At 33.9% G+C, this 25,010-nt stretch overlaps 2 protein-coding genes across 2 annotated transcripts in view; one reads left to right on the top strand and one right to left on the bottom strand.

The window, feature by feature from the left end:
• The window catches only part of LOC140445322 (EF-hand domain-containing family member B), a 48,890-nt gene extending 44,020 nt beyond the window's left edge, over positions 1 to 4,870 (bottom strand). The window contains exons 1-3 of the mRNA XM_072537294.1: positions 4,735 to 4,870; positions 4,502 to 4,678; positions 4,198 to 4,378 (exon numbers count right to left, since the gene is read on the bottom strand). Coding sequence (XP_072393395.1) covers positions 4,198 to 4,378; positions 4,502 to 4,678; positions 4,735 to 4,785 — 409 coding nt within the window. The 5' untranslated portion in view covers positions 4,786 to 4,870. The remainder of the gene's footprint in view (positions 1 to 4,197; positions 4,379 to 4,501; positions 4,679 to 4,734) is intronic.
• Positions 4,871 to 5,861: 991 nt separating this feature from the next.
• The window catches only part of Rab5 (RAS oncogene family member Rab5), a 67,061-nt gene continuing 47,912 nt past the window's right edge, over positions 5,862 to 25,010 (top strand). The window contains exon 1 of the mRNA XM_072538908.1: positions 5,862 to 6,332. Coding sequence (XP_072395009.1) covers positions 5,862 to 6,332 — 471 coding nt within the window. The remainder of the gene's footprint in view (positions 6,333 to 25,010) is intronic.

Raw genomic sequence — 25,010 nt, 5'->3', positions numbered from 1 at the left:
CAAATTTGTGTTTTTTATTTTTGTTATATTGCTTGAATTTCAAGCGACCACGATCAGGTACCATCGTCTCGTCAATACAGACATTTTTTACTGAAGTAACAATTTGCTGAAATCTAGAAATAAGTTTTTGAACCAACGGAGATATTTTGTAAAGCCGATCAAAATCCGATGAGTTTGGTTGTGACGCTGTTTCATTATTGTTGAAGTGAATATTTGAAAGTAATTGCTCAAACCGATTTCTAGACATTTTGTGTCTTATATTGGTCACAAATAAGTAATTTCTGCTCCAATAGTCGCGTAATCGTGGTGCTTTTAGCAATCTCAGCCATGTAGTTACCCCAAAGAATATTTCCATTTCTTTTCTTGTAGTTGGTATCCAACATTTACATTTAGATTTGGCTACAACACTTCGGCCATTTATCTGTTGATCTGCGTATAAATTCGTTTGATCAACTATATAATCGATCAAGTCATCGGTCACAAATAGTTTGTAAAAGAAATAAGGAGTTTCTGTAAAATTGTTGTAATATTCCAGTCTTACCCCAGCATTCTGAATAGTCTGCGAAAAATTTTTTAGCTTGGAAGTGTCAACTTCGCTCCATAATAAATCTGAACTCTCCCCTTCATCTTCTTCTGCGACAACAGCAAATGCAGAAATTACAGTTTTTATTGTCTGTTGTATCAGGTCATCCTAAACAGAAATTAGGTATGACTTTCCAGAATGAACATAAAAGTTTAATAAAACTGACCTTATTTTCGACGGCCCGTAACGCTATTTTTTGGTATACCACTAGGCCCTGGTACTGCAAGATTGCGTTCGTCCGGTATTTCACTGATGCCATGTAATTTTCACAGTTTCCTAGGAATTTATTCGGAAGAATCCGAGGTTTCTGTGTCACTGGGTATATAATCATCTGATGATCCAGAATTTGCATAAGGGTCATCCACTCGTACGTCTTCATCTGACATAAGCTCTTCGTATAAACTTACAAGTCTTTTCTGTTCTTTTTCGTAGGAATCCATCGAAACAATTCATGTAATCTAATATTTTATAGTACACTCATACAATAACCGTACGCAAAGAGCACCGAACAAAGAATGACTCAGAATATAACGTCAAATACTTCTGTCTTTTCATACAAGAATGAACAAGTTTGAGACATCACGTAAATGCCACGCTGTCCAGACAAACAAATTTATAGTTCTCGGACAGCGAGGCATCAATGTGATGCCTCAAAAATGTTGTGCAATAACTCGATTGTCAAATATTTTTTTTGAAAATAAATCAGAAATGCGGAAAGGCATCCACGACTCCCGTCTTATTTACAAAAAATAAAATGCTGACCAATGGACAAGAAAAAAAATTATAACACCGGGGCTGAACGTGTTAAAAAATATATCCTTCCCTCGTAACCATCTTGAATTTGATGTTTGTTCCAGGAGCTTCTTTCATCATTTTGTTTGCAAGAATGATATGGAGCATTATCCATTACTACCACATTTAACACTCTCTCGGGAGGTTTGCCATTAGTTTATTTTCGTCTCGTCGTCGCCTTTTATTTCGTCATGGCAGTTGCCTGAATCAACATAAAATCCAACGTGTAACAAGACGAATCTCGGACCTCTTTGTTTTGGATCTTTTAGACCACTAGTCATGCCTTCTAAAAATGCATCCTTATAACTGGTTATAGATAAATCCATACATACCTTATTTAATGTATGTCCGATATTTACCCACCTTGCATCCAAGTAGAAAATATTGTATCCTTGCGATCGATAATTCTGTATTTGCCTGAGAAATTTATGCTTCCAATTTATTATGTCAGGACGCTTCATCATTACTGCTTTTTTCTTTTTTCATAAACAAAGCCTATCTCTCGCAATACTCGGTAGATATGGAATATTTAGGCAAATGTTCGTGTAAACTAACGGCATCCAGGATATCTTTGATCGTCGGAGGTATTTTCTTTAAGAAAAATTCCAAGTGGACAAGTCTCCTCAATAGACTCCTCGTATTCTCATCGTAGTTAAACTACCGATTAGTTTCCTTCTTGGTCCATTTACGTGGGTTTCTGGGAATTTTGGGTAAGTCTCCATTATGATCCAATTCTTCCTGACGAATTTTCCGGACAGTCCTGTCGCTAACACCCAACGATGTACTTGTAGACAAAAAATTGTGTTTGAGTCAGATCGGAATTTGTTTTTGTTGTATTTATCAACATTCAAAATAATTTGTCGCGCATACAAATCTAAGATGTCTCATTGTTTGAAACTTTTCACCTCTAAATGCTCCATGTTTTTGACACAATAGATAAAAAAAATTTTAAAATAAATTGGACTTTTTTTTGACCGCTTAACGTCCCTTCTCGAATGCACACACAAAATTGTTAAACCGTTTATACAAACTGTCATTCGTCATTAAGCTATTTTCTTATTCATTAATTTATTACAATACCCACTCGAGTAACAATTAGTAGATACTATTATCAGGAAAACTCTAAAAGGGTTTTTAATTAGAATAATACTGAAATTTTTATTTAATTATTATTTACATACCAATGCACATTTATCAGAAATTCTCCTCTAAATTATTGTTTCTTTTTGTAGATAATGAAATATCTGTTTCATTATTGTCTTTACAGTACTCGTAACAATAAATTTAATAATTTATTTGAATTGGTTTCACATTGGCTAAATTCTAAAAAGCTTGTATAGTTTTTCCGTAAAAATTTTTTTGTATATAATTTCCGTATCAGTGATTCCCGATATTCCCGCTATTTAGTGGTTTATTATATTTATTATCTGATTCGGCTTCAAAAGGTCTTCAAACATCCATTTACATAAATATGACAAAAAGAGATATAAGAAGTTTTGTATTCGTCAAATATTATGAGGACGTCCGAATGTTTTCTGGAATGGCCATCAGGGCAAATCGGTGAATGTTAGTGCAGAAATGCAAGTGTTCCTTGTATAATGGAGTATTTATATGCATTATTCGAATGCAAATAGTATATCAACCCCATATCGTTTTACTTGCATCTGAAGCCGGCTCTGCCGCGGCAAGGCCGACGCTGAACTCACAACAGCGCAGCGTTTTTTTTCCATTTGATTTACATTGTCCAACGCTGAAATCTTCTCGTGAATCCGACTATAGGTAAATTAGATGATGGGGATGCCCAAGGTTAGTAGATGTTAAGTAGGTTGTCTCGTAACTATGTGGGCGAAGCGAGGGGAAGGCAGAATGCTTACGTCACTCATACGACAAAGTCAAATTTGACAGTTGATGGACAGTTGTCTGCACGTCTGAGTTTAAGTTCACGTTTGTTGTTGTCTCTATAGTATCATTAGTTCGTTTATTTGTTTAGTTATTGTTTAGTTTTTATTTTTAAGTATAGGTATAAGGACAATATTATTTATAGAGACTTATTATTTAGTTATTTGTGTACATAAACGCTTGTGAAGTCTGTTTTCGTAGATGTGATATCAAGGTTTGTCATAACAATTATATGTAGTTTTGTACCTTATAATAATGATATATTGTTTAGATGAGATAAGTATATATAGCTTGAAGATTTGTGCTTGAAGGACTAATCATTTTTTGTATTTTAATCTAATAATAAATTATTTATATTACCTATTTGTTTTTTTTTTTGCCTACCACTAGATATGATAAGAATGCTGCAAATTCCAGGAAAAAACATAATAAGTAAGTTCCTACATATTTAGTATTTTTGCCTTTGAACTTTTTCTACTGTTTTTTTGGGTTTTTGTGCGAAATAAACTGTTATCTCCATTTAAAACACACAATATTATCACTATAATCAATTCTATTTTTTGTCATCAGACTATTAATTTTAAAAAAAAAAATTTATATAATTACTAATATAAGAACCACTTAACATCCCTATACCCAAGAAAATCCCAAAATATATTGCAAAACCTCAGTTTTTGAACCTTTTATTAGCATTGAAGCTTATGGCAATTTTAAAAGTGTCGTATGGGTGACGTATTCCCGCCTTTAAAAAGCGAGCATTTGATTGGTCTATAGTTACGAGACAACCTACTTAATATCTACTAACCTTGGGGGATGCCACCTTGTGGCCTTCCCGTCGCGTTTCAGCAAATATTTATTAAAATACACTGATAACATATTTAAAAATTATACAAATAACCCGTTATATGTATTTATACTTTTACCTTTAATTGTAGGTTTTCCATATGTTACCTCCGTAGGAATTGTTCCTTTAGGCAACCCGGGAACTGAATCTCTTGACTTTCCAATTTCTTTGTTCCAGAAAGAGTCATATGTGGTCTCTTGCAAGTCTCGTAAAAGTGTCTGATATCTTGTTTCAACTGGCGGATTTAGTAAATGTGTAATCTAAAATAATCAATGTAATAACAAAACGAAATCCTATTACCAATAGGTTCTTTTCCTAATTAAATTCTTTATAGGTCGCGGATAACTCATATATTATTTTTAAAGAGATAATAATTTACCAACTTCTCTGTTTTTTCGAATATAGCTGTTTTGAAGAAAGTTTGGAACTTTTAAAGGAGGTTCAAATTTATCTTCATGCCAAATGTTCGCATTATGTTTCAGAGCAGTTATTTTATCTTCGATTGTGTATTGACGTAGAGTATTAGCGACATTATTCGAATCTGTTGTTACCTTTCCAGCCTACAAAATGGAATATAGTGGATTTTATTTCAATATATTTCAAACGGTATAATTACAGGGCAGATTATTGGAGATCTATCTACAAATCTTCCTTTATTTGATCCCATCTATTCGTGTGAAAGAATTTTGAAATTAAACGTTAAAAGTTTTCTAAACTGACAGGAACATGTGATTTACTGCCAGAAGTGTCAGATTCTCCTGTGCTACATTCTACTTAAAATGTTGATTGCCGCTTACAGGCGCAGAGATATCAATCGTATCCAAACGAGATACGTCGATACGTCCAAACATCTCTTAGACACGTTAAAATTAAAAAGAAATCGGGAGAGAATGGATTTAAATTATAAAAGATACTCCAAACAGCTCATCTCTAATTTAATCCAAGGTTTAATATCTAGCAGTCAACCTATTGGTCGAAACAGTGGCGGATCCAGAAACAGTGATTTTGATATAGGATTTATATTTTTGCACCTTTCAGTGGCTGATCATCAGAAATTTTTATCGGGGGAGGGGGGGTGTCATTGGTCTTGAGGGTGATTTTGATATAGGATTTAGATTTTTGCACCTTTCTGATTGATATGATTTGTGCCTCATGTACATGAACCATTTCCTTAATAATTATTTTAAGGGATATATTAAACCAATGAGAACTTATTAAAAACCAAATACCCTATGGGTGCAAAGAAGGGTACAACATAAAGGGTCTTAAACTTAAACCAAAAAAAAAATAATTTAAACCCACATACTCTATGACAGTAAAATCAAGTGTACAAGACTATTAAACCAAAGGAAAGTTATGTAAATATAAATACTGAAAAATCAAGGAGTGTCAATTTAAACTAGGTAGTTTACAGTCAACTAATTTAAATCCACCTATCCTATGGCTATAGCCAACTTTTGTCACTAAGGCACGCAAAGAAGTGTTAGATTTAATACTCTGCACAAGCAAGATAAGTGATATAATAACAAATTGGGTTGTGTCTGACGAACCCTCATGTTCGGATCACAGACATATACGATTTGACCTTGATATTTTCCATCGGAAATTGAATACAGAAATCCTAGAGATACAAACTGGGTAGGATATAGGGAGTCCCTCAGTAAAAATCTCGAGGAAAGTACGATCTCGTTTAAAGGCACAGAGGTTATAGGTTCGGCGGCAGAAACGATAAGCGAAGCTATTATGGCGTCTTACCAGGAAAATTGTCCAGAAAAAAACAAAGAAAAGTACGGGCAGTATAATACAGTCTGGTGGAACAACGGCTTAAAGAAGATGAGGTCGGAAGTCCGAAGCCTATTTAATAAAGCCAAAAGTAACCAAGATTGGGATGCCTACAGGTATAAGCTAACGCCATACAATAAAGAAATTCGGAAAGCCAAAAGGAATTCATGGAGAGAGTTTTGCGAGGAGATTACACATTTCCAGGCATGTTATCGAATCTATAAAGTCCTGGCAAAGGATGGTGCTACAACCAAGGAAGTAGGTTTCCTAAAGAAAGCTAATGGCAAATTTACGGACACCAAAGAGGAAAGTCGTAGAGAACTGATAAACACGCACTTTCCGGGCTCAACCATTCTGGATGATGCAGATAGGCAAACCAACATAGACCAAAGGCTCATTAGGCCAAGGTCTACAGATTGGGAAATAGCCACAGCAATCACAAGACCAAACAGAATTAGATGGGCTATAAATAAGTTTCGGCCATATAAGTCTCCAGGGACAGATGGCATATATCCAATACCACACCTATGCAAGCTCCTCAAAGCCAGTTTAGCATGGGGGTCGTACCGGAAATATGGCAAAAGGTCAAAGTCATATACTTGCCTAAGGTAGGTAAAGTATCAGACCTAACACCAAAGTCATATAGACCATTAAGCTTATCTTCTTTTCTATTAAAAACTTTGGGCAACCTTGGTAGATGATCTCCTCAGAAATCTGTCCACAGAAGGCTTTTATTGTTTAGGATGTGCTGACGATATAGCAATCGTTGTCAGGGGCAGGTTTGCTCAAGTAGTATCTGAGAGAATGCAAGCAGCCCTAAATATAGTTGACGACTGGTGAAAAACAAGAGATACTGATAGTCAATGCTCAGAAAACACAAATCATCAACTTCACCAAAAAAACAGCACTACAAGGCCTAAAACCACCGGTGCTGGGAAGAACAGAGATTTCATTTTCCAAAGAAACAAAATACTTTGGGGTATATTTTGATCATAGGCTTACATGGAATACTCACATTCTGAAAACCACACAGAAAGCTACTATGTCCCTGGGCAGATGTAGAAGAATGTGCGGTAAGAATTAACTTAACCCCAGAATCACTCTATGGTTATACACAAGGGTTATTAGACCCATGATAACCTATGGCTCGGTGACGTGGTGGACAAAGACGCAACAAGTGGGAGCAATAAGGCTGCTAGGTAATACACAAAGGCTAGCATGCTTGTGTATTACGGGAGCCATAAAAAAAACTCCTACTGCATCGTTGGAAGTCCTGTTGAATCTACCACCACTTCATATCTTTATACAGGGCAAAGCCAGATCAGTGATGCACAGATTAATCCATAGTCAGCGACATATAAGCTAGATGCATGGTACTGACAACAGAAAGCTAATCGAGGAGCTAAAAGCCGATATTGTGATGGGGAAACCTATCGATGCAACAGTTACGAGATATAGCTTTAACAATAAGTTCACCGGGATATAAGGTTAGAACTACGCCCGAGAATGCTTCGATGTTACGTGTTCTCTACTCTTCTTTATGGCTTGGAAGCGTGGACACTAAAACAAGTCCATCTGAATAAGTTGGCCGCCTTTGAATTTTGGTGTTACAGAAGAATCCTACGAATATCATGGATTCAAAGAATGTCAAACGTGGAAGTAACTAGAAGGATAGGAAATGAGGCGGAAATAATATTAACTATCAAAAGACGAAAACTTGAGTACTTAGGACATGTGATGAGAGGGCAAAAAGACGCATTATTGGAACTTATTATGCAAGGCAAAATCCGAGGAAAGCGAAATGTGGGAAGACGAAGAATATCCTGGCTTAAGAACTTAAGGGAATGGTTTGAATGCAGTAGTGCAGAACTTTTTAGAGCGGCAGTCAACAGAGTCCGCATAGCCATGATGATTTCCAACCTTCGATACAAGATGGAACTTAAAGAAGAAGAATAAGTTCACAATTAAGATACCAGCAGGGAAGACTGGAATAAAGGTGTACCCATACAAGCTGCTGCTTCCTGGTACACGGATGGCTCAAAAACATTGGAGGGTGTGGGAGCCGGCATAGTAGGGACAAATCAAGGAATACATTTCCCGGTAAGTCTATCTAAGGATGTGACAGTTTTCCAGGCGGAAATAACTGCAATCCATCACTGCGTGGAAGAAATAGAAAGGCAGGAAAGAACGTTCTGTTCAGTTGCCATCTTCACAGATAGTCAGGCAGCGCTTAAGGCACTCATTTCTGTAGAGGTCAATTCTAAGCTAGTATGGGATTGCGTGTGTGCCCTAAATAAACTAGGAGACCGTAGCAAGGTTACGGTAGCCTGAGTACCGGGGCACGAGGGTCATAAGGGCAATGAAAAAGCAGATGAAATGGCCAAACAAGGCTCATCAATGCCATTCATTGGACCGGAACCCTTCTGCGGAGTTGCAAAATCAGTAACAAGAACGGCTACAAGGAAGTGGGTAGCTCACAAATCTCTGGAATGGTGGAGGAATTCACCAGGACAAAGACAGGCGAAACAGTTCATTACAGAACATTTGCCAAAATTTACGGCAGACCTAATAAGCAAAGACAGAAAAACAGTCAAGGCCATAGTAGGTCTTCTAACAGGGCACTGTAAGCTGAAGAGGCACTTGAAGCTGATGGGATTATCAGATGATGACCTGTGCAGATTCTGTCACCTCGAAGAAGAAACAGCAGAGCACATTTTATGTCAGTGTGACAGTCTGGCAAATGTGTGGTTCTTTGCATTAGGAGAAGAAAATCCACCGGCAAATAGCTACATGGAAGGTACAGTCTCGAAGCTACTAGACTTTATAAAAAGGGTCAGGCTAGAGAATGTTATCTAGGACTAGAGGACCACAATAGATCTGAAAAGGTCGCAGTGGAATAGGTCGAAAGGCCACCTCTCTTAATCTAGGCATGTTTAGCTACAAGTGAGTGAAATATTTTTTTACTCGGTATTGAAATTTTTCTTACGAATTGTCGACAATAGCCGGCAAGGAGTGGTAAATAAAAGTTCACTGATTAAAAATATTATAAGAATAAAATAAATATTATATAATTTTATAAAATGTATTCTTTTTGCCTATCCGATTTGGCAAATCGTTCTATGATTGCATCAACATCTAGAGAAATTTCAGGATGCACATTGGTGAGTGCTAAACCAGTTAACCTTTCCTCCGAAGTTCTATTTCTAAGCCAAGTCTTTAGACTCTTAAGCGTAGAAAAACTGCGCTCTGCTGTTGCTGCAATGATTGGCAGTGTGATTAATATTTGCAGAAATATTCTGATATTTGGATACATATGAATATCGCAGTTTTCCAATACTTCTAAAATAAAATCAGGAAGTTTTCCATTATTTTGCACGACTCTTTTACACTTTTGAATCAACAGTAAAAACTCTTGTTCTACTGTGGAATATGCAGTAGATGGTCCAATAATATCCTAAAAGGTGTCAACAATTTTTTTTAATGCAACTTTATCTTCTGATGTGTTATCAGTCTTAGATAAAACAACTCGAAGATTAAATAGATTCATAACTTTCGGTGAAAGTCGTTCTTCTACATCAATGAAGATATTATCTAAAAGGAGTAAATACATTCGGAAATATTCTTCGCAAGAGTTAGCAGGTTGGTTTTGACGACAGGTTTGGCGAGAAACTATACGAGGCATCCTCAATTCAATGTCTAGTTGTTCAGCCAATTCCTTTACTTCATAGTAAAGTTTGCTAAAAACAGATTCAGTATTTGATCTTTTATTTTGAAGAATGCATTTAGTGTCCTCTATGACCTAAGTAGCCTTCTTCAAATCTAATTTTGGTGACTGAAGAAGGCGACTAAGTGATACAGTTGTACCTAAAACATCACTAAGACAAACTACTGAAACGAGATATTCTGGGCTCCTAATAGGTTGAATTAATGAAAATGCATCAGCTGACATTTTACTGCCCTTCCACGTAGAAATTGTTTCAAGAGCGTTGTATATTTTGATCATTGATTCGCCCTGGAACTGAAGTTTTATGCCTTTCAACCCAACAGTTTCACAAATACCTTGGACAGCAACCCCCAATTCCTTTATTTGTATTCACTAACGTATCAGACAGAGCTAATGCAACAACAATATTCACTTCGATATTTGTTATAGATAAATATTATAAAATGTAGCACACAGTCTCAACAATTATAATACATATTCAAATTACAAACAACCAATTCGTAGACAAAACTGAAGATAAGAAATACCTAAAACAAAATAAAAACGTGCTGATTTCGTGCGAAAAGTCATGTCATGTAGATTGAATGAGTAATAATGTGTGGGCGGTAATTTTATCTCATCGATAATTGAACGATTCTCTGACACTCAAATGACGAATTGACAAAATTTAAAAATAGCGTAAATCTGAATTCGAGAAAGTCGGAGTATATTATTTTTCATATAAAAATGCGTGCACGTCATTCAAGATTTACGACGTCAGAACCCCACACCGTTGCCAAAACTAATCCGAATAGTTAGTAAGTGAGGAATTTTTAAAATGTCAAAAAAATGTAAAAACTATTTGTGAAACTATTATAAAACAGTAAATACACTTAGTTTTAAGACTACTGCAACACACTAAAATACATAAAAAAACATTTTAATACAAAATTATATATTCTAAATTTTAAACTTACCTCTATTTAGAGCATTAATAGTAAAAACGTCCCGTTATTATTTCTTGTTCAAAATAGTCTATCTTATATAAAAGCTTATCAGCTTTCTACAGACTATTTAGTTGTTTTGGCATAGCACAATCACAATACACAACAATAATTAGTTTTTATATAATATAATATATAATATAATTTATATTTTATATAATATATTATGATCAAATTGTGTAAGAAATCAAAACATAAACAAAATTCTTACTCTAAAAAAGCGGCAACACTTTAAACAATTTTGCCGCACGCTGTACTGTCAAAAAAATTGAAGTATTCCCATATCAGTTGCGTACAATTGTCTAATATATTTAATTAAAATTATTATTTTGTGGAATAGTACACTTAAAGAGTTATTTCATAAAATTTATATTATTCATAATAACAAATGTTTTTGTTTATTTAATCAATATAATTCTAAAATTTCCAATATAATGATAATTACATTTTTCTGATTATTATACCATGTTGACGCCTATGAAAGATCGAGCAGTTCCGTATGGGTTTCGTATTATTAGCTGTGTTAGGAAAATTTGAACTCTAAGGTTGACGTTCTGGAAATTTTAAATATAAGTGACGTGACTTTATATAAATTGTGACGTGCACGCATTTTTATATGAAAAGTGCTATAGTATTATTGTTATAAGATTTTTGTGGTTAAATAACTTGTTGTTCTTCTATTAACATTACAATTTCCACTTACTTCCACTTACCCCTAGAATAAATCAGTTTAAATCATTTCAACTCTTGACTTCCTGCTTGTAGGGTTGATGGGTTTTAAATTATTTTTTTTGGGATTATTTGATTGATATTTAATTTTGTTTAGGGGGGGGGAGGTCATGACCACCGTGACATCCCCTTGGATCCGTCACTGGGTGGAAAAGGTAAAATACTTACAAACATTAAAGTTTCCTGCTTTTATTGGATAAAAACATTATGTTTAAAATTGTTTCTTCATTGGTGCTTAATACATATTATCTATAAAGGGGTGGTTTCACTGTTGCGAAAGCACCAATGAAGAAACAATTTTAAACATAAACCTTTATGTTAACGTTTCTGTCCAATAAAAGCAGGAAACATAGGTTGGCAGAAACTGCTAGGTATTAGTCCTTGCCTCGTCCTCTCCAATTTCAATTTGAAATGAGGCTGATTTTAAATTGAAATGAGCTTTTTGGTTTTGGTAATCTGAAATTGAAATTTTTGGGGCGTAATAAACTGTAAATTGAGTATTTTTTATAATTTAAATCCATGCCTTCCCGATTTCTTTTTAATTTTAACGTGTCCCTTAAGATATGGTCTAGAATAGCCCGTTTGATTGGTGACTCGCTTTTTATATCTCAATCACATCTTAATGAATTGGTACGTTGATATCTTTGCGCCTGTAAGCGGCAACCAACATCTTCCATACGCATTGCTGATTGTATTTTACGATTTGATAGAACTACTGTAAACATACATATTTATAAATAATATCCAAATTTCAAATTTGTATATAATTAGGGACACTTTATTGTAAAAAATAATTTTGGGATATAGTATAAATAAGCAGGGATATTTTGGCAATACTTAAATATTCACCTCTGTCATTATTATGATATGCATTTCCCATGCAAAAATGAGTTGGTAGTTAGATTTCACCAAATAGTTTGATGACTCAAACTCAAATATTGGCAGCCTTGTTGACGTCGTTTAGTAGAAGTGTCATTTTTGTCTGCTCTCGTTTTCATCTTTTGTGTATAAAATTGGTGCTAACGTAGGTAAACTATATTCGAATAAACGTTTTTATGTCGCAAGAAAGTGTTTTGTATATTAGTGATACGTGATCTCGTAGAGGGAGTCCAGAAATTCATAATTTATAGGTGAGTTAGCCTTGTTCAATGTTTTTGGTCTTGTCAAAATGCGTCATTGATATTCTACAAAATCTTCTTGGTGGGTCTACAAACTCAATTCCTGGTAGACCTGTTGATTAGAATCAATTACTAACAAAATGCAGACATTTTGTTATAACTGTCAGCTGATTTCTTAAATCTTTGACGCCCTTGAATTCCTGTTTAATCAGTGAGTTTGCAATACGCCCCCCTCTTTGTTGTTTCAATATTTCTTTATATAATTATAATTACATCGCTATACGCTAGTGAAATTAAGGTGAATAACGCAGTTTTCATATTAGCGATATGATCAGTTCTGTTTTTTTGAACAGATATTGAACCCATAATTAATTTTGGATACCAGATAAATGTGTTGTGAACTTTAGATAATATTCAGTTATCTGCTGATTTCAGGTCATAATGAGCTAGCTTTTTATACATAAATTAATTCTACAACATATTTAACGTTTGTCTTCTCTTGTTTCAAGCTATTTATTACAATAGAAAGTACACACACACACACACATAGCTCTCTAAGTTCTAACATTAAAATGACTGGTTGAAGGTTGTTGTTAATGCTTCAACAAATATTTTGACAAATAATCATTTAGAGATAAGTCTGTAAGTTCAAGTATCTTAATTGTATTTTTCTAATGCAAAAGACAAGGAAATAATAAAAATAATTATTGCTTTTGCTAAATAAGCAGTCATAATAGTTGTATTTATTTATGTACCTAACCTTCCATGTAGATTAAACAAAAAACCGTAGTTTTTTTGTAGAAATTCTTATTATAAATGTCAATTTAATTAAATATATGTAGTCTCTTATGTTTTAGAAAGTATCACAAGTTTTTTAGCAGTGGTTAAATATTCACTAATGTGTTCTGCTTTCTACCTTACACTCATTGTTATTGATATAAGCTTGTTATCTTTGTTGTCTGTGAATTTGTTTGCTTGGTAACTCATAGTTAACTTTAACTACATGAGAATATGCAATACAACATAATAATTCCACAAATAAGTAAATTTTAACTGATATAAGTGTTTGTTTAAATGGCAATGCCAGTATGCATAAATTCTTGTTAAAATTATAGTGTATTGTTATTTTTTATATTATTTTTCTAAAGGTCTAAGCTTTGACTTTATTCTTAATCTATGGAATTCTTGGTAATGAAGTGTTTGTGTAAATGACAATGTCAATATGCTTGGAATCTTATTAAAATCAGTGTTCTTGGTATCCTTTCATATAATAGGATGAAGACACAGCAAAGTGAGATCTATTATTTAGTTTTCTCATATTTGTTGTAACTTTTCTTATAAATTCTCGTTCATAATGTATTGCCTCTATAAATTTACAAAAACACCAGCTGAATGCAACTCTTGTACAGCACAACTCCAATTTCTGTTCACCTGATTCAGTGATACAGAAGTGTTAAAGACTATTCATATAATTATGAGTATGTATTATAGAAGCAAATACAATTTGAATGTAAAAATATTTTATTATTTCTCATATTTTTCTCTTTGGATACATTGCTACAATTAATCTGTTCAGCTTCTAGACCTTTCAAAAAAAAATTATCTTGATCTGCAAGTCACACCTATACACCAAGTAGGGGTGGATCAACATATATCACCTTAGAGCTTCTATCACCTCTTCATTTGAAGAAAATTTACATATTATACTTTTTCTAGGTTTATGTAAGGTATGGTAGTTGGGCAAAGAGAGATCTGGTGACTCAAGGGGTGTTGAGTAATTTAAACCCTAATTCATGAATTATTTGTGTGGAAACACACAATTTCTACCTTATGCAGAAAATTAATTATTATTAAGTACTCTTTGACAATCTCAAAAAACCGAATCAAGAACTTTTCCAGTAGATTTTTAAGGACAAACTTTCTTAGGCATTCAGAGTTTTTAGGAGAACCAGTGTTTTCATTCCATCGATTTTAACTTTGCTTCTGGGCTCGGTCATAAAAAGTGAATCAGGTTTGATCACTAGTAACATGGCTGAGAGATTGCACCTTTTTCAGATTGAGCACAATGCTTTTACCCTCACACACTTTTAGAGAACATTCAGATGTTTGGGTGTCCATTTTCAGAAAATTTTTAATCTCCAAATCCACTTGAACCATTGCAATAACTACTTATGGGGTGGATGAATGAGAAGGTTAGAAACTGACCTTCCCATTCTGTCTTTTTCTAAAGACCAAACTTTTTATAAAAATAAAAGATAAATAATTTTATTACCTTAATTATAGTATTTGTAACCATTGAATGACCCATCAGAAACAGTGGGTGTCAATGGGTAACAATATAGCTACCCCCGAAAATTTGGGAGCCACCTTCAAGGTCTAGGTTTTCACAAACTTCAATAAAACACAACTTTCTTTGGTAGCCAACTGGTAGGCCTCATTTAGCTCAGTCTCCCAGGTGTGAGAATGTCTTATCTTAGAAGGAAATATGAAAAATGAGTTTGGCTAGGACAAATAAACTAAGATATTAACTAATCATATTTATTGTACATAAATAAATATAAAAATTGCAAATTTTAATATTTAATTAAAATTAAACAAAACTCTGTCTGCCTATATAAACTGCCTATATCTTTACATAAAAAGGTTTTTAAATGATACATATGGCATTTGATGTTGTCTTCAAGTAGCTATACAGGATTGCTGAATCTAGTTGTTAGTTGCTGATGTAGCTGAAACTAGATACTTTCATGTCTGTATCTTCAGGTGACCAATGGGCTCTAAATAACAGCATGGTCGAACATGTGCTGTAAAATTCTTCACCCAAAAAGGTGAACAAAAATTAGGCCAAAAAAACTAGAAAAATTAACCTTGTGTTAACAACATGATATGTTAAAATATTTCCTTGCCATTTGAAGATTGAAAATAATTATAATATTAATTTTAATAATTTATTTTTATAAATTATAATAAATTAAACTATATATTTAAATCAGATCTACCTATATGCCTCAAAAGGAAAATATTTGACTAATGTGTGTTACCTGTACTCACTTATGGAGCAGAAACATTAACACTCACAAAAAAGGTAGTGAATAAGATTCACGTGACTCAGAAGGCTATGGAGCACCAGATGTTGAAAGTCTCCGTGAGGAACCGAATCCCAAATGAACAATTACGTTGTAGAACTGTAGAAAAAAACAACAGACCCCATCGAAAAAATCACTTTGCTAAAATGGAATTGGGCAGGACACGTCGCCAGATTATCAGACAATCAATGGACAAAACATATTGTCTAGTGGAGACCAAGACAAGAAGCAATACGGAGCAGAGAACGCCCGACAACTAGATTATCTGACAGCCTGAAGTGTGTTAGCAATAACTGGATGCAAGTTGCACAAGAGGGATGGAAAGAGCTAAGGGAGATCTAGGTCCAGCAGTGGGCGCATAGAGGTTGATGATCATGATGAATTGGCAAGGATATAATATAGTTAAGTTATAGTTAAAGTTACTACCTGCATATAAAAAGACAATATAAAAACGACATCACACAGCAGAGTTGCCAAATGAGAGATATACTTTGTCAACCATTGTCAAATAACTGTCAAAGTGTGGATACCCATTTTTAAATACTCTCCGCATTTTAAAGTTTATTTCATTGGATTTTAAGCAATACCGCGTAATTTAAAATTAATTTTATTAGGCTAGTTTTTTTAAATTGTAGTGTTTAACAAAAACATACTCGCATAGTGCTTAACACATTGATCGCCATGGGGCTCACCGGTGACCAGCACATGAAGCTTTTGATTGGGCCGTGGTGGTCACTGGTGACCGTCAAAACATACATAACTTTGAAACAGCTTACAGTGCTGCCGGGCATACTTTCTGTGTATTGTACTACACTTCTCAACGATTGAAGTGGATATTATGAAAAAGTGTATTTTATTTTTTGTTCATAAGGTCAAATAGAAAAATGGAGTGATATAAATAAAAATTTATTTTTACTTAAACCGATAAAACTTAAACTTATAGATAAACCGAAAGAAAGAAATTCTTGTAAGAAAAAAAATAGAAAATAAACAAAAATTGTAAAATTACAACCTAAAATTTCTATTCCTGCTCAATTTCTAATATCCCGAAAAGAAAAATTAATAGTGTGTGGATCCACCTCTGTGTCGCCTTACCCTATATGTGCTCTATGTGCTCTAACCCTATTTGGAAGACCTCTTATTAAATTATTGATGAATTGCTGTGGTATACGTTCCCAAATCGCGCATAATGTATAGGCCAACTGATCTAAGGTTTGGGGCGGTTGAAGGAGCCTGTTATTTTGCCTAGACATTTCAGCCCAAAACATGTTTAACGTAATTCATATCAGGTGAACACGGTGGCCACTCCATTCTTGTAATTCCATGAGCTTATATACACTCGTTGACAATTCTTGCACAGTGAGGGAGAGCATTATCATCAATCAGAACAAATTGTTCGCCTATTGCACCAAAAAATGGAACAACTATTGGTACTATGACTCTGTCTCGATATCGTGTAGCAGTCATTGTCTCATTAATTAAGACGATTAAGTCCGCGCGACCGTCAAAACATATGCCTCCCCACACGCAAACGGATCCACCTCCGAAAAGAGTGATTGGGACTCTCAGATTTTCATTGTAACGCTGTCCTCTTTCCCTCCACACCAATATTCGGCCATCATTCGTATTCACAAACGAAATCTGGACTCGTCAGTAAAGAGACAAATCCTGCAATTTTCGAAATTCCACTGATAGTGTTCCATCGCCCAGCGATATCTGCATGCACGCTGCTCCCTAGTTAGTTGTGGATGGGTAGCGCTCCGTCTAGCCCTTAAATTGGATGCATGTAACCGTCTTCTGACAGTTTGACTGGAAATCGCTCGTCCAGTAGCATGCCTGAAGATACTGTTAATTCTGGAAGCCGTGAATGTTGGGTTTCTTCTTGCCGTCAGAACTACAAAACGGTCTTGCCGACGAGTTGTAGATCGTTCTCTTTCTCCTCCATGCCTGTATGTTGCAGATCCAGTTGCTACATACCGATTCCATGCACGACTTATCACACTTTGCGACACATTTAGCCTCATAGCCTCAATCTTGTTGAGTTATGCCTTGTTGGATCCAACGAACTAATTGCTTGAGCTGCACTAGTTCTAAACGTCTTTGCGGCATAATGTTTTTGTGATAAATAGATTTCTTGACTTTTGACAACTGTTAAAGCCAATACAAGCACTTTTATACTAATGATATATATTCATGTTTGGAACAACATGTCTCTCTTTGTACGAGATAAGAGCCGATAAGAATAGGGAGAAAAAAACCACATGCAAAAAAAATATTGGCAATAAAGATAGCATATGGAGTATAGTACAGGCAATTATTTTAAAAATAGTTTTATATGTTAATTTTAGGAATTTTAAAATTATCCACTTCAATTGTTGAGTAGTGTATTTAAAGTGGCCGGCATGGCCTCCCCTTAGATCCCTGTAAGTTGGCCTGCAAATATATTTGGAAAATATTGTAATACAGTTACGTAAAATGAAACTTGCATAGAAACAGAAACATTTATTTTATTATTTTGTAAACGATATAATATTATAAGGATTAATTCTAAACTACTACAAACATAATTATAAAACATTATTAAAACAATTAAATTGTTAGCGATGGTTTTTATTGAAACACGCCAAGCAGTAATGCGGCTGGGAAGGGCATTCAGGGCAATACGATGACACTTTTTTTGTTTTGTTTTTAGCATATTGTCTATCGTGTGTGACAACATTATTGTTGTAACAAGGTTTACACCATTTTCTTGTCCTTTTGACTGGTCCTTATTTGCGTTTTAGCTCGTGTTTCATATGTCTTGGTCTTGTAGTAGATGCTGTTTCAGTTTGATTTGTTTTGATGCAAAGATAATGAACGATTGCTTTTCTGAACTAAACCACTGACATTTTATTCTTAGTTACTCTATTATGAAGTATCATCGCATTTACAAGTGTGGTGTTCAATAGCAATTCGATAGCTAATTTCTTGTATCATTTAATTGTCTTTCTCAATGGCGACGGATAAGCAGTCATTTGGTCCGACAAATCAATAGCACCCTTTGTTGTATTATATGCAGTAACAATTTTAGGTTTGTATTTCTCTTGACCTCTCTTGTTGACAGTTGTCACAAATTTTGTTGAATGTTTGGTTGATAATAATAAGACATCACGTTTGTCCTTCCACTTCATAATGTTAACACCTTTTTCATTTTCTTGAGCTCTAAACTCTCCACGTTTTAATTTGGCGCTTATCACTTCTTTCGGTAAAATTTTTCTGTTCTTTCTGATTGTTCCAACCAAGTGCGTATCTTTTTCTAATAATTTTTGGGCCAAATCGACGCTCGTATACCAGTTGTCTGTAAAAAATGTATGTCCTTTGTGGAATAAACCTTGGCATAGTTTCATAACTACATTTGTTGGTGTCGTGTTCAATGTGTCAAAGTTTTTACCAGCATATACATCTAGTTTATACATATAGCCAGGAATAGTGCATAATTTAAATATTTTTATTCCATATTTATGTCTTTTTTGTTTATTGTACCGTCTGAATATTATACGTCCTCGAAAAGGCACCATACTCTCATCAATACAGATGCACTCATTAGGAGTATAATACCGCTGAAAATTCAAATTAAGAGTATCCAACAGTGGTCTGATTTTATGCAAACGATCTATTGGATTTGCCTCCTTATTATTTACAAAATAAAGCATACATAATAATATTTCAAATCTTTCGACCAATAGTCAGTCAGTTTGGGTAATTTTACTAGACCCATGTAGAGAATTAGACCAAAAAAACTTTTTATTTCATTTCTATTCGTCGGCCTCCACTCACGTAAGCGTGAATGTCTTCTTAGTGCATTATTCTGAAGCACTTGTTCAGCTTGCAAATTTGTTTGAAAAGCTATGGTTTCAAAAATTTCATCCGACACTAACAAGGAATAAAAATCTTTAGGATGTGAATCGCACATAGAATTTCTCAAAACAAATGGTTTCATACCTGCAAATTCAGTATATGGAATGATACTCTACTGACGACCATCACATTCTAACCATTTTGTTGTATTTTCAGTACTTGATGTGGATGGTTGTACCTCATCTTCACTTTCAGTATCAGATAAAATACGGCGACGCTTTTTGCTTCTTACATTGATCACTGAGTCGATACTATCAGTAGATGGCGACCTATTTCTATAATATTCTGCTTCGATTTCATCTATTTGTATATACACATTTTCATCAAATTCATCGGCAAAATTTATTTTGGATTATTTTATTCTTCTCTGTATAAAATAACAAATTTGTATTTACACTACAACTCGTTGCACACAACTAGTTATAATAGTTAGATATCTACTAAAGCAATAAAGCGCAGCATGAACAGTCACGTTCGCTTAGTGCATTTTAGTAACTGGCTGATTGACATCTAGTCTATGCCAATAAAAAAAAAAAATACTTTGTCGACTGAAGTGAGGCATAGAAATTTATACATTCCATGTCTGCCACATAGAACAGACTGGAGTCAAATACAGGAATTATAAATGAACACTGAAAATGAAAAATAAAAATTAAATAGGATATTTAATTGATTGGAGATTTGAATGAAAAATTTAGTGCCAACTATTTTTAAAATTAAACAGTAAAATGAAAGATAGAATTGATAAATAAATAAAATCAAAGGAACATTGAAATAAAATAATTATTTAAAGAAAAATAACAAACATGTGACATTTATAACAATACATATCAATATAGAGTTTAATTAATTTAGGCTCAGATATTCTTTTTAACTATAGATTATCAGTCAGTCACGCACGGAGCGAATAGGAGAGACGCTCAGTCATTTGAGATTTGCAGATGACATCGCCCTTATACCCGATCGTATGGATGATGCAATAATAATGAACAAGACGCAAATAATGACTGATCTGGTGCTAAATCGAAATATTGCTATTGATGGAAGAGATATTGTGCAGATTACATCGTATAAGTACTTAGGACATGAAAATAGGTTTGGCAGAGATAACCAAACATGTGAGCTCCCACGTCGCATAGGATTAGCCTGGGCAGCGTTTGGTAAATTGAACTAGGTATTTAAATCGAGTCTACCCGTATGCCTCAAAAGGAAAATCTTTGACCAATGTATGTTACCTGTAGCTAAGATTCTCGTGACTTAGAGGGCTATGTCCTCAAAAGGATATTCCTGATTCAGACACCACTGTAGTCCATTTTGCGGAAGGTAAAATAAAACATTGCTATGTTTGAGATACAGAGATCCAATTTAATTTTTGAGTTATAGAGGGAAAATATGTACCAAAATGGCTTGTAGGGACTTACCGACTATCTCGACTAATAGAGAGTTGAAATTTCAACTTATCAAGGTTCGAGTTAAAGAGGTTCTACTTAAATAAGTTTAAAGTATCCTATGCTTCAAAAAAGCAATAGGATAAACAAAATACACGAATTTTAGTAATAGGTACTATCATTTATTTTTTAAAATAGTTTCCTTTTCATTCAATATACTTGATATCGTATATACACATTTATCGTTTCAGGTTCATTTCTTGTGTGCTCGTCATTAGTCGTTTCTAGAAAACTACCTTTAAATAGGAAAACACAATTTTTGTTATTTTTCTCATTTATTTTTCAACATACATCTTGATAAGACGCTTTTTCAACTTTTTTAATCCTTCCTAAATATCATTTGTCTCGAGCGCCTTAAAATAATGTGAAGTTTCGACAATCACTTTATCGCTCACTGAAAAACAGTATCTTCCAACTTTTTTTTTTAAATTGGTACCAGGAAATCGTCACATGTGACTAAATCTGATGAATACGATGGATGATTGATTTTGTATCTAGTGTAATTTTTCCTGTGCAGTGGCCGTCTTATAAGCGGATGCGTTGTGTTGATAAAATACTTTACAACTAGACATGTTTTAACTTGTCTTAACTAGACATTTTTACATTTTTAACTCACATCAGAACAGTATGTTACGATACGATACAATACGAGTACGATAAAGCTGCATAGTACACGCCTTTTATTGCAGTATCTGTTTTCTAAGTAATAATGTGAATATCTTTTCCGTTCCAAAGAACATACATCTTTCTGGTCGATCGGGTGGTCTTGACTTTCTAAGAATAAGAACCCTGTTAGCGCTGCGTTAGCGTCGGCCCAACCGGACAATGGTACTACCATACTAGGTGGACTTAAGCTGCTTTTTTCCCATTACTTTGACTGTTAGTGCATCTCCGATATGAAGAAATAGATCCATGTTTAATCAAGAGTCACCTATTAACGAACAGAATATTTTGATTTGAGTTTTATCATCACAAAGAGATTTTTTAATAATACATAATACTTTGCACAAACATTTGCTAACTTTCGACCAAAAAAAAGATTTTTTTTCAAAAAATCTCTTTGTGTGTGTGTGTGTGTGTGTGTGTGTGTGTGTGTGTGTGTGTGTGTGTGTGTGTGTGTGTGTGTTCAGAAAGTAATGCCATCCCCCTCTTTCTGAACACACACACACAAGAAATTTTTTGAAAAAGACAACTTTTTTTTTTGGTCGACAATTGTGCATAGTGCATATATCCACATGTAGATGACATATGTATAGAGCCTTTTATTTTCTTTTTTCATTTTTCACACATTGATGTCTGCTTTGATTTTATGCATTTCTTGTGTGAGTAGAGATGAAACTCCAGGTTTTTTCTTGGCCTAGGCGTTAGCCATCCACTCAGCCAGTCTCAACAATTTCATAAAAGAAAAGAAATAAAAAGGCGTATTATTGCAATAATATTAAAATAAATCTCATTACAGGTAGGATATAGACGTGGTTACTCCTTCTTGTGTAGGAAGACAATACATTTAGACAAACTAGATAGACATACTGAGTCATAGTTAAGAGGTAAAAACAATTGGGTAGCTCCAGGTTGATAAAGGCTTCTTACATTCCATGTGCAAATTTCCAAAATTGCAATTTTTAGATCATCTGAAATAGGGACAATGTCATCTGCGAATCGTAAATGACTAAGCATCTCGCCATCGATATTTATTCCTTTACTTTCCCATTCCAGTAACTTCAAAGCATGTTCAAGTACAGTGATGAACAACTTTGGTGACATAGTATTTTCCTAAACACCTATCTAGATTTATAGTTGTAGCAATGCGATTATATCTTTTCTATAATGTTGGTATACCTATGATCAATTAGACATTCCTCCAGTGTCTTGAGAAGTGTGGATAGTTCGATAGTATCAAACATGTTATGAAAGTCTACAAACGTTAGAACTAGGGGTCTATTTTATTCTATAGATTTTTTAAATCAAGACTTACAGTTCAAATTTTGTTTCCAATCGATTGGTTTGACCAGATTGTAATAGTTAAAAATGCTGATAAATACCTTGTTTTTACTAATAATTACAACTCATACGTTTAATAAAATCCCGCATTTTATTCAAACTTGCTCTCCTTGGTAAAAACTTAGATACATTTAAAATTAAAATTTATATGATGGAGATAAAGTATTGTTTACATTTAAATCTACTTTAAAAATTATCAATCTCTTTGAAAAAGTAATCTATATTTTATATTGGTATTAATTTGCTCGGTTTATAGATTATTCAATACAATGTTAGAAAAATTACAATCGATCAAACACATTTTGAAAAAAAAAAAAAAAAAATAAATAAATAAATAAAAAAACCACTGCTTGTGGATCTGGATAATACTGGAGAAACATAACCACTGGGCACTGGATGCATGGAATCGAGACTGGATACCTACTACTAGAAAATTGTATACAGCATTGTATAAAATTGTAATAAAAATATATATATATATATATATATATATATATATATATATATATATATATATATATATATGTGTGTATGTATATATGTGTATATATATATATGTATATATGTTTATGTATATATAAGTTTTGTAAGTTCACCAATTGTATAATGTAGAATTTTGCCATAGTTATATTGTTTTTAAAATATTAATAATGTAAATTTTAAATATTAATAGATTTTACTTTAATCATTGTCTTAAAAATCAAAGTCAAACATGATTAGGCGAATGAAACCATAGGTTTCGCAGTCAATATCCCAACCACACACACACAAACACATTTTGCACTATTAAAAAGTATTATTTAGATCAAAACTTCAAATTTCTTGTAGCTGTATATTATTAATGACTTCTAATATTCGAGAAGTCAAAAATAGTTGACCTGCCATGCTAACGTAATAGAAATCGTGAGTCACTGCAGTAAAGATTATTTATTAGCTTTTATAGTTGAAATACTGGCAATTTTTATTTTACCTCGGGTATGTTGTCAAAAACAATAAGAGTATAGGTGGGTTTATCTTTCTATTATACACCTTACCTGACATCATCATTGCAAAGTTTGATGTTTTGGTTCTTTTTTTACCGTTTTAAAAATATCGGCATTCGATTTCAAACTAACACGTACTGATTCTAGTTAGGACCCTGTTATACGAGCACTAATGTTGTTGCGTTAGCAGCGCCGCGTTAACGTCGGGCCAACCGGACAATGGCACTATAAAAAACACTTGGAGTAAATTATACGAACGACATTGCTGTTCGTATAATTTACTCCATAATACGAAGTTTGTCTTTTTAGTTTGGCATATAGCCGCTTAGAGGGCGCCACCAATAAAACCTTCCTACACAAATGTAACCTCAATCTTTTGTTGACATAAATCGAGAGTTTCAGTTGAGTGCGATAAAGTGAATTTTTGAAATTAGCAAGTCGGTCGAAAAATGGATTTTAAGATCGATAACGATTTAAGTGTACCGTTAAACCTGCACAGTTCGTCGTTCATTCCACTGCCATACACGATACGATAAGTCGTTACAATTTAACAGTCGTTACAGTTTCGACTGACGACGACATGTTAGCGGTCTTGAGATTAATATTCGCATTGAAAAAGATAAAACATCAAAAGACTGGTTGATGACAGCAGAACTGTATTCTCATGTGAATTTGTTGAAGGAATTAAAAATGTTTCCAAAATATTGGCATAATTTTCCAAGAATGGATAATGATACTTACTTACATGTGCTGTCTATGGTAGCGCCAATTATCGGAAAGAAAGATACTGTTATGAGAAATGCTATTATACCATGGACTTATAAATAAAGTCTTTAAGTCTATAAATAAATCTTTATACGTCCTTGTATTATACGAACATACACGTATCGATAAAACTGCGCAGTTACTCCGATTCCGATAAATCTATTGAAATTTTTGTACTGTTCCGTTCTACGATACCGTTTTTAAAAATTGTAGAAACCTGTGCAGTCTTACTTCATACACGTAGCGATTAATTATCGGTGTAATTTGAACGGTACAGTTAAATAGTAACGATTTGTCGTAGCGTGTATGGCGTCTTTTAGCCGAAGAACATTTTCGAGCAAAAATTTTTTACAATTTTCGGAGAGTTATCCCAACA

The sequence above is a fragment of the Diabrotica undecimpunctata genome, chromosome 7 (assembly GCF_040954645.1).
Source record: "Diabrotica undecimpunctata isolate CICGRU chromosome 7, icDiaUnde3, whole genome shotgun sequence".
Classification (NCBI taxonomy): domain Eukaryota; kingdom Metazoa; phylum Arthropoda; class Insecta; order Coleoptera; family Chrysomelidae; genus Diabrotica; species Diabrotica undecimpunctata.
Note: the sequence above shows the minus strand (reverse complement) of the source record. Positions and strands in the feature narration are given on the sequence as shown.